Source organism: Pseudoliparis swirei, chromosome 12 (assembly GCF_029220125.1).
Source record: "Pseudoliparis swirei isolate HS2019 ecotype Mariana Trench chromosome 12, NWPU_hadal_v1, whole genome shotgun sequence".
In the NCBI taxonomy this organism is placed as follows: Eukaryota; Metazoa; Chordata; class Actinopteri; order Perciformes; family Liparidae; genus Pseudoliparis; species Pseudoliparis swirei.
In genome coordinates this window covers 6,796,265-6,807,540 of record NC_079399.1, presented here as the reverse complement: position 1 = coordinate 6,807,540, position 11,276 = coordinate 6,796,265, and the positions used below count along the sequence as shown (strand labels likewise).

At 42.3% G+C, this 11,276-nt stretch overlaps 1 protein-coding gene across 2 annotated transcripts; it reads right to left on the bottom strand.

The window, feature by feature from the left end:
* Positions 1-766: 766 nt before the first annotated feature.
* Positions 767-10,481, bottom strand: gnpat2 (glyceronephosphate O-acyltransferase 2). 2 transcript variants are annotated; one of them, XM_056427967.1, is made up of 16 exons: positions 10,336-10,481; positions 9,152-9,343; positions 8,892-9,068; positions 6,862-6,991; positions 6,590-6,717; positions 6,382-6,457; positions 5,328-5,479; positions 4,986-5,116; positions 4,557-4,798; positions 3,814-4,071; positions 3,634-3,713; positions 2,985-3,125; positions 1,911-2,010; positions 1,706-1,799; positions 1,173-1,234; positions 767-990 (listed from the first exon to the last, which is right to left on the bottom strand). In XM_056427967.1, the coding sequence occupies exons 1-16, from the start codon at positions 10,348-10,350 to the stop codon at positions 938-940; spliced, it is 2,031 nt and encodes a 676-aa protein (XP_056283942.1). In that variant the 5' UTR covers positions 10,351-10,481; the 3' UTR covers positions 767-937. The 2 variants fall into 2 exon arrangements, with proteins under 2 accessions (XP_056283942.1, XP_056283943.1); XM_056427968.1 differs by lacking the exons at positions 767-990; positions 1,173-1,234; positions 1,706-1,799; positions 1,911-2,010 and having other exon boundaries at positions 3,033-3,125; positions 4,557-4,853.
* Positions 10,482-11,276: the final 795 nt, after the last annotated feature.

Genomic DNA, 11,276 nt, shown 5'->3' with positions numbered 1-11,276 from the left:
CGCGTTACGCATCAAGGACGTGCCACCTGTGTATAGATAACCACCCCACCCCTCCCCCATAGGCCTAGATTCTTCTCGCTGCTGAGGCTGTAAATGGCAGTGTGTTCAACGTTGACCTCTGGATTTCACCCACTGTTGTTGAGGGAATAGTACACACAATCAATCAGTAAATAAATATATATCAAAAAAAAAAAAAAGAATCTATGGTGCATTTTTGTTTATTGAGATGTAACAAAAATAAAAATAAATAAACGTCTCAAACTAAAAAATGTATGGGTTATGTTGTTTGGCATTATTAGTGGTATCCAGTGTTATGATGTTTTTATTTGTACATTGTTTATACAATCGAGAGGCATCATTCAGTGTTTCCTATCAAATTGCAGTGATGCCAGCGGTGAAGTTTATTGTAAAGTGCTCTTTTCTGTCATGTCAGCCTTGTCAATCAAAACAATATTAACACAACGCAACTGATTAAGACCCAGTTATAGTTCAGTATTTTGATCCACAGGCATCACGAGTGCATCAGTCAGACGTAATGTTCGTCTTTATGCATCAACTCATTCTGATTATAGACATCACATAAAAAGTTGAAATCATAAAAAATAAAAAGAACCAAACATTTCTAAAAAGCCATTTCACTTTTCATGTTCCTCTCGCACACATGTAGAGAAATACACGCAACATTTCCTCTTCTTAAAATTAAAAACACTTCTGTATTCAGGCCTTTGTAGCTTTATCTTCAGTACGGATACAGAGTGTGTGTGTGTGTGTGGGGGGTTAAGTCTGGCCACTGGTATCGAGGATGCAGAGTTAAGATGCGCCGATTCGACCGACGGCTGCATGACGGCACGGAGGGTAAGGAGAGAAGTGGAGAGGGTCAAGCGAGGGCGAGCAGGCCGGCGAGCTGATACTGAAGTTGGATCCGTTCCAGCGGAGGCTAAAGTTTTGCGTCAGGCGGCGTCTGGAGCATCTGAGGAGGGATTTTCCCGTCTACGGTGAAAGAAGAAAATAAAATAAATCTCTTGAGTTCGGTGTTCGGTGAACACAAAAAAAGGGCATAAAGCAATTCCTCAGCACACGGTGAGGACAGCCCATGTATACTGTAAAGACGATGAGGTCAACACCGTCACCGTGTTCATCTGCATCACAGCATCGGTTCATCTGTCACTCACAAAGTATGTCGCTGATTCTTCTCACGGCCGCTTTGTTCACTCTGTATTCGTTCTGCTCGGACCTGTGATGAGAAATCGCACGGAGAAGCTTAAAAGACGTCGGCGTCGGAAACTCGGACGACAGATTCTCAACCAACCACAGAAAATGAGCTTAACCCTCCTGTTACCTTTGGGTCAATTTGACCCCATTCAATGTTTAATGTCGGTGTTCTTTCGGGTCAATTTGACCCCAGGCTGTTTTTCACTGTGTCAAACATATAAGAAATATCAACTTTTTGATATATTTAAAGGGCTATTTAGGTAGTCAACAAACAAACATAAAATACCTCACACTTAAACTTGGAAAACAATATTAATTCTAATAATTTTCTGGAGGTTTTAATTGCTGGGGTCAAATTGACCCCGAGGGTAAAATATGTCAGGAAATATAAAGGTAACAGGAGGGTTAAACATTGAATGGGGTCAAATTGACCCTAAAGGCAACAGGAGGGTTAAACCCAAACGGACTCGCAGCGGCTAATCTCGTTACTCACGACTCCGGCTTCGCCAAAGTGTCCAGCCGCCGCAGGGCCGACACAACGTTCTTCTGCATGTCGGATGAAAGGGCTTCATAGGTGTGAAGCTCACCTGAAACACACACACACACACATACATAAATACACAATGATGGGAAAGGCCCATGTTAAGAGTTTAACAGCTTGAGGTTGTTTTTAGGGGTCAGAGGTCACTTTGTTTCACCTGACAGGATGAGCTTGGTTGCCAGGTTTCGCACAGCGGGTAGGAACCGTTTCTCGGCGATCACGTGAACTCCGTCTTCACAGAGGAACCTGAACACCACCTGGACATCAAAACACACCCGATCACACAGGAGGACGTACTCCGCCGACTTGCACTGTTTAAATCCAACAGCGTCATTGTCTTTGGAATACATTAGTATCTATTTATGCACCGTCTGGTGAGGAAACCTGCCGAGTATAAAATCTGTGATACTTTCATTTTCAGCATCTTGACATATAAATGTCATCAGGCGTGACCAAACAACCCAAACTAAATGTTTAAGTAACAGAGTTAATGTCTCTAATCACATTCATAACTAGAATGGGCACTCGGTAGAGCGCATACCTTCGCATATCACAAGATTGGGCATTGAATTATGAACATGTTGGCATTAGTTGCATGCCAATTGGATACAAATTGACCGTGCTATGGTAAAAAGAAGATTTTGACTATCCATGACCTTGACCTTGACCTTTAACCCGATTGATCCCAAAATCTAATCAAATGGTCCCCGGATAATAACCAATCATCCCACCAAATTTCATGCGATTCGGTTTAAAACTTTTTTTGTTATGCGAATAACACGCATACAAATAAAAAATAAATAAATAAATACACGGCGATCAAAACATAACCTTCCGCATTTTCAATGCAAAGGTAATTACATCACACAGTACATGTGTACATTTAAAATACATTAATCTAGGAAATAATCTCACATGTCTAATCAAGTTTAGCGAATAAGCAACTGCTTATTACTGAGAAACACTGTGAAATATTTCTGTTTAAATGGCTGCTCCAGACTACCAGGAATAAACAAAATTGAATTCAGAATTATTCATGTGTATTTATTCATTCATTTTCAACTAAAGTACGAAAAAAAACTAGAAGTTATATTGTATATTGTGAACTACCTCAGGGTTGCCAAAATCCCCTAACCCCCAGAACAACAGCAGAGGTCATGACCTCAGCGGTAGCTCCAGCATCATGTGCACAGTGTGATGTCTCAATCGGAGGAGGCACAAGTCAACGGACCTGATAAGAGTCGATGAAGGGCTGCAGAAGAGCCTGCAGGAAGGACAGCGCCTCCAGCCCCGCGGCCGACGCCGTCACTTCCTGTTCGCTGATGTGGACCGCTCCACACTTCCTCAGGAGGACGCACGCCTCCTCAAAGTCCTGAATAATGGGAAGACAGAAATCAACTGTAACGAAACCTGAATACTTAACTTTAGTTTTACAATATTGTACGACGCAAACTGTGGAAGAATATGAAGGCCGTGGGTGGGGTGGGTCCGTGGGTGGGCGTTTCATTACTCATTATTATAATCATTTGTTATTCTGTTTTGCCTTTGTTCTTTTTCTTTCTTTCTTTTTCCTCTTTACAATTGTAATCCGATTGAAACGCACACACAAAATGTAAATACTTGTTATTTGATCACTGTATACCATATTGCGCATTATCATTAAAGCATATTTAAAAAATAAATAAATAAATCATCAGGCAGCGACACACACAAAATCAATAACAATCCAACAATATGTCTTCAGATATAAAACGTTAAAGGCGAAGGTAATCGTGATGGTGAGGAAGCATTTGGGGTTTTCCTGGGATTCTGCTTGGAGCTTCATATATTATCACCGGGTCCAGGTGTCTTCGTCCCGAGATGACCGATGGGGTTCTCACCTGAGACGACTTCCCGGGGATGAAGATGAATTCGTTGGAGAAGACGTCTCGTAGGAAGCAGAAGAAGGCGAACAGCTCGTCTGTGAAGGAAACGGTGGAGCCGAGAGGAGAATATATAAAGGTGAATGTTACGGTGTGTTATTAGAGAAACGTATATATATATATATTATAGCCCCTCACCTCTCTGCGCGGTCTTTGTGACGCTCATGGCTGTCGCGAGCATGGCGGGACGCACAAAGAGATGCACCGACTGGTTCCTGTAGGACGCCACCATCAGCACCGCCGCCGCCGCCCCGGTCACGTCCTCCTCGGGGTCGACGGGGCGTTTCCTCTCGGGCTCTTTCTCCCGAACCAAGAAGACGCGCCCCTTTTCGCGGCGAACCACGGAGTGATGAAGAGCCACGGCGGACGACATCACATCCGGGTCGGGGACTTGTCCTGGAGAGAGAGGAAAAAATCACCGTTATAAGGGCGGCGGCTTAAAGAGGGGGTTGTCTCAACCTCAGGGGAGTTTTGTGTTTGTACACTCGCATGTGTGTTTAGGAGCCGACGTGTGTGTATTGGCACACACGAAGTGAGGCAGGTCAGTCGGGTCCTCTCAGGGTAAGTTACTGAAAGTGCATTAATCCTTGAGATCTCGTAAGTGAATCTGAACGCTTGTGCCAACTCAGATTCGTCTAATCTGTCTGATCTACCTCGGACCGGGTCGAAGGAGCCTTTGGTATCCCGAGGTAAGAGCCGACACATCCAATTTACTGACTTCTCTGCGTTAACTCTACCTGCTTCACTTGTAAGGCACTGTGCCCCCTAGTGGCCATTCAAGGGATGTGAAAATAATCCACTGAAAGAGGAGCTCGATGCAGCTGCATTGGTGCCACTATTAATAGACTACACATACACATCCATCTATCTCCTCCACCCACCGGGCCAGTGCAGGCGAGCCCCGAAGTCCAGCGCCAGCTTCCGGAGCCAGATGGTTTTTTCCGTGAGCTGATGCCAGGGCAGGCCCCGCTCGGTTAACACGGCGGGCAGAGCCTGCAGCAACAGGCAGGCCATCAGAGACCACGGGCTGATCAGAGAGCCCTCCTCTTGGATGCGGACCGTCAGATGAGCCAGCCAGCTCACGCAGGCCTCGGCCTCGGCGCTGGGCTTCTGAGGAAGATCTCTGTGAATGGACGTAAAGGGAGGGAGGGAGGAGGGGGCAGAACGAATGGGGGGAGCTGCATGACCACAGGGAGATGTCCTTTGGTAATATTTCTGACGTAAAAGAAGAGTTTAGATTGAGCATAATATGACACTTTGCTTCTATTAAATCCTATTAAAAACTACTTGGAAGGACTTTTATCTCCTACCTAGGTGTGAGGTTGTACTGGCGGAGGTTTATCTTGCCCCGACACAAACGTCGGACGGACATGGGACGGCAGAAGTTCACATGCATGACGCCGTAATCGTCCTGGAGCACTTTGCTGGCCTTCAGCAGAGCCTGAGGAAAAAAGAGCCAGACTGGGAGTGAATCCCGAGCAGGAGGTAATCAGATTGTATTCATGCACCGGCCCTTCGGACCTGCACTCATGAGTCACTGAGGTACGACACACGTTTCAGGGAGCGGCGGACCTGATGGGGCAATTAGTCTTTCGCGATTAGCTCGCAGTGAACGCTGGAAGGAGGCGTGGCTTCTTGGGCCGAGGACGTACCGTGGTGCTTTCTTTGGGTTTGGAGACGCCCAGTAACTCGTGGGCGAGCAGCGACTCCTCCAGCACTCGGTCGTAGCTGATGCTGATGGGGACCAGTTGGATGTCGTACACTTCCCCTTTAAAGTAGGGCTCCAGCACCATGTGCATCATACCTGCAGGGACACGTGCAAATACTTCAGAGCTGAGTCCCGTCTTCAAAAGGAAAATGCATGAATGTAATTGTACTATGTAAACAATTCAGCCTTTAGATCAACTGTAACCACGGTAGGACTTTACATAATTTTTAGGGGGCAATTTTTGCCCCCACTGATGGAAATTCAGGGGCAATTGAAAGGAAATTGGAGGCACTTTTTTAAACTTGTGAAATAACATTTAAGCTTTGTTCAAAAATAATAAATAGACTTATTTGAGCTTACAGTATATGAGCAATTGTCATACAAATGGCAATAATAAGACTATTAGGCAATAGTCTACAGATGCAAAGTGTTTTCTTTGATTTTTTAAAAACAAAACACAGAAAAAAGAAATCAGACAATCGTATTCAATTTTATTCTTATTTCTTTGTGGTTATTTCTTAAAACATTTTTTTAACAACTATTAACAATTATAACTTATTTCTTTTCTTTTTTCTAATAAAAAATTATATTTATAGATTTTTTTTACCTCGTACAGGCAATACAGATAGGACACACACAACAAAGAACAACAAATAAATGCTATCAAATTATTGAACTTATGGGGGCATTTGTTGCCCCTCTCCTCGTGATATCAGGGGCAACATTATATTTCTAAAGAGGCAGTTTTGCCCTTTGCCCTCGTGTATTTCTGACTGTAGCACACAGCTGCAGTCAATATCTACTCCTGCACACAATGACGTAATAAAAACAATAAAACGTGAAACAAAAGAAGTCAAATGGTTGAGACGGACTGGTATGAGGAGACGAGTGGAGACGAGACAAACGGTTCTCATTTGTAAGTCTATTACCGAGACAAGTCTTCCTGATGGAGACGCCCTCTCACCCCGGACCACATAAAGCGCTGACGTGACACTTACCTAGCTTGGGCATCAGGGACTTCAGCGTGCGGCTCCGCAGGCCTTCAACGTAAAACTCCAGAGGCGCGAACCCTTTCTACAGGAAACACCAGGTTGGAAACACTCGTTACAGACAAATACAGCAGCTGGTATATTGAGGAACACCTGAAAATAGCTGAAGATGTTACTGAAAGACAGTTTGAATCGGGGGTGGCTGATTGAGTCTCACTTTGATAATGGTTCTGACGTACTCGGACAGCACGGCCCAGTACAGTTTGTCGGAGCCGATGGCGCGTCGGATAAAGAATGCTCCCGAGCGACGAATTATCGCTCCGACGATCTTCATCCCTGCCAGAGCTTTACGGTGGAGAGAGAGAGAGAGAGAGTACGAGAAAGAGAGAGAGAGAGCATCATGCACATGTTCACGTCCAGCAGGGGTGTTGTGATGCAACTCTTTATTGAATATTATATTCGGCTGCTGTTATCAAAATAGATACTTGCGAATTCCCGCAGCAATAACAGGCACCGGGATGTCGTAGGTGAACATGATGTAGGAGATGACCAGGAAGTCCACGTAGCTCCTGTGATTGGGCATCAGGATCACAGGAGTCTCCTGTATGGCTTGTTGGAGCTGCATGGGACAGAACACAGAGGATGATGTCTCAGTCGCTTGGCTTTGAACCCTTATATATATATATAGTTGTAGGACTTTGATTATTGAAATATTAACTTACATTAACTTGTAAACAACGTTAATTATTTATTTGGCTAATGTCCCTCGACACTGTATATACAGGACTGTCTCAGAAAATTAGAATATTGTGATAAAGTTCTTTATTTTCTGTAATGCAATTAAAAAAACAAAAATGTCATGCATTCTGGATTCATTACAAATCAACTGAAATATTGCAAGCCTTTTTTTAATTTTTATATTGCTGATTATGGCTTACAGCTTAAGAAAACTCTAAAATCCTATCTCATAAAATTTTAATATTTCCTCAGACCAAGTAAAAAAAAGATTTATAACAGCTGAGTGTTTGTCAAGGCTCAGGAAACCCTTGCAGGTGTTTCGAGTTAATTAGACAATTCAAGTGATTTGTTTAATACCCTACTAGTATACTTTTTCATGATATTCTAATATTTAGAGATAGGATATTTGAGTTTTCTTAAGCTGTAAGCCATAATCAGCAATATTAAAAGAATAAAAGGCTTGCAATATTTCAGTTGATTTGTAATGAATCCAGAATGCATGACATTTTTGTTTTTTTAATTGCATTACAGAAAATAAAGAACTTCATCACAATATTCTAATTTTCTGAGACAGTCCTGTATATACATGTTTGTATATATATATATATATATGTTTATATACATATATATAATAATCATAGTTTGATTATTGACATATTAACAAACATTAACTTGTAAACAACGTTAATTATTTATTTGGCTAATGTCCCTAGACACTGTATATATGTACATATATATCATTTTTTATAAATATATTTATTTATCTATATATATATATATACAATGTTCGGAATATGATTACTGACACATTAACTGTTTGTATATATATATATATATATATGTTTGTATATATATATGTTTATATACATATATAATAATCATAGTTTGATTATTGACATATTAACTAACATTAACTTGTAAACAACGTTAATTATTTATTTGGCTAATGTCCCTAGACACTGTATATATGTACATATATATCATTTTTTATAAATATATTTATATATATATATATATATATATTTATATCATATTAGTCAGTGTCAATAAAGAGCAAGCCACTATTCCATACATTTTACCCACTGCGGGACAAATACAGGAATATATAATCTAATCTAAACACATGTAAATATGTTTGAACATTTATTGTGAATATTTTTGGCAAAAGATTACAAACGTTGAGACGGATTACAATCTTCTGAACTAACTCTCTTTGGATTTTTTTCCATGTTTTTGTGTCAACTTGACGTACAGAGGACAACAATTTCTGAAAAATGGGTGGAGTATTTCTGCAAAGGGTCTTGTTCATTATGTTGTCAGAGACTTATAGTTACAATATGAGCCTGAGGCAAAAACAAGAACTTTTAGTCAACGTAATGTTTAAATTGACGTTTACAACTTTCTCCCTCAATACATGGACCAATTAATTATTTCCTCACTAATTTTGTAATTTCCTCACTCCCCAAAAAAACATGAGAAAATTGGGTCCGGGTTTAAAATGACCAAAGTTAAAGTTGTCAAATAATATGGGGAGTGGAGGTGCGTGCGGGTGGTGGTAATATTCAACACATTAACTACAAAATGAGATTACAGGGTACGAGGCTATTCTCTGACGTTGCATTTATGAGCCATCAAAGAGATAAGATCTCCCACAAGATTAAAACTAATAACCACAGTGTCTCACTAACCTAATGTTGAGCATGGCAGACATACAATGTGGATGAGGTGACTCCTTCAGATCTAGTGTACATTGCGTAGTGCACATTGTGTGGTGTCCTGACCGCGTTGAGTCCCTCTATGTTGACGTTGATGCTGGTGAAGAGTCTCTTGAACACTTTGGAGAAGACGTAGCCCATCAGCCGGATGAAGCCCAGCTGCAGGTTCTGAGACATTTCCTCCAGAATCACAGACGCGTCCTCTCTCACCTCCTCCAGCGAGCACCCCGTCTCCGCGGCGATCTGACGGGGGAGGAACGCAGGGTAAAAAAAACGACTGAACGAATAGTGTAAGAAACGTCTTTTTTCAAATGACACCGTCCCACCTCCTTGAACACGTAGCGTAGATACTGGGACTCCAGCACGATTTTGGGGAGGTCGGTCGCCGAGCAGGACGGGCCTCCTTTGTAAGGGCTGGGGCTGAAGGTCCTGAGGGCGTGGCCGAGGTCACTGCTGAGCCTCCTCTCCTCCAATATATCCACGAACCCCTCCGGGCCGGCTCCGCCCGAATCCTGACACTTGGAGGAGAACGCCGTCGCGTGAAATTTAGGTTTGATGTTTGACACTTTTCATTTAGACACCTAATGTGACTCGTGTATGTGAGAGGACAACACATTATTTGTTTTGGGAGGTTACTGGCTGCTGAGGGAGAAGATAGTTAAACCAATGTTTCAACCCCTCTCTTAAATAAACACCTATTACACACAAAGGCTTTAGAGGTTGTAAAACAGTGGTGATGGCCGCGCCAACACAAACACACATAAAGAGAGGCAATGCATGCAGCTGGGTCGTAGCTCTTTAAATGTAACGCCCCCCCCCCCTCTGCTCCAAAATGTGATGTGCTCATCATCAAGTCATTCAGAGGTTTGACCTCAAGTGTGAATTGTGCATGTTTGAAACTAGAAAGCTGTTTGTGGTCCCATTAAATCTGAGTGGAACACATGCAGCCATGCTTGTGTGACGTCACAATTTAGAGGCCAACCATGGTCCAATATGGAATGTATAAGAAGTGTGAAGTGACAACTTTTAACCTCCAGTATGCCACCACACACACACACACACACATTAAGGATTTTTCAATGAGAGATAGGGTCTAGGTGCAATTTTAACTGACGTAATTTTTCTTTGAAATAAACATATTAAAACACACAATTATTATCCCAAACTGATGATGTCATATATGTTTTAAAACATCTGAAGACGTGTCTAAAGGAGATCTTAACACGAAAGCAGCCTATAGGACTGTTATCTATCAACCGAACTCACCGACCCCTTATCAGCTCGGTGTTGTACTATGAGCCCCTCAAGCTGGCCGGGGGCCACACATTGAGCAACGTTACACAACTGTGTGTTAAAGTAAGCGTCAGCAGCACAGATATAATACTCGCCTCACTCCTTGCACACTTTAAGTCTTGTGAACTTTCGGAGCCCGACTAAGATCGCGACCAGCCGGTCTACGGAGGATGCAGTGGGTGTTATACCGACCGGTTTCCGGTGGCGGCTCTCTTACCGTGCTCGTCGTCATGCTTCTCAGGGACACGCAGTCCTCCTCGCAGGTGTCTGTCCTCCGCGACTTGAAAGGTCCCTTCGGCCCCTGCGCAGCACCCAGCGGCCCCTCGGGGGCCGCAGCCAATGGGCTCGCTGGGTTTGGGAAACTCCTCCCCCAGCCCGTTGCTCTTGAATGACCCCACACTGCAAGTATCAGAACAAGCACATCTATAAATAAATTATTATTATTTATTTAATAATAAATAAAAATACATATATATTAGGGCTGTCAATCGATTTAAAAAAAACACTAATTAATCACACATTTTGAAATTCATTAATCGCGATTAAAAGTTTTTTCTTTTTCTTTTTAAAGACAAAACTTCACACAGAGCTGTGTTTTCAAAGAGGTTCCTACCTATAAAGTGCCAGCGAGGTATTTAATATTGTGGATGATAAATTGTTTCTTCAGTGAAACATCCAGATTAGTAAAAAAAAAGAAGTATATTGAGACCCCATTGGTCCTGTCATCCTTAACACTGAACAGCAGCAAAACCAGTGGCCTTGGTAACTGACTGACATTCAAATGTGTCACGTTAACCCTCTGGAGGCTGGGGGCATTTTCTCCATTTAACAAAAAAATGTAAATTCACCTTTTAAAGGCGTTTGCATATGACACATCCCTACGTGTTATACATCAAACATTCCAGAACAATCTCAGCTCTCTATATGAGGCACATTTGTCTGTCCGTGTCTCTCTCTTCTCTGACTGACAGGTGCTAATGAGCCTCACCACCTGAGGTGGGCGATTCTTTGTGATTGACTGAGTGTGCATTGGTTATTTTCTGTAATGCAATTAAACAAACAAATTGACAAATCACGTTCTGGATTCATTACAAATCAACTGAAATGTTGCGCCTTTTTATTCTGATTTCTTGTCCGCTGGTTATGGCCTATTTTGCA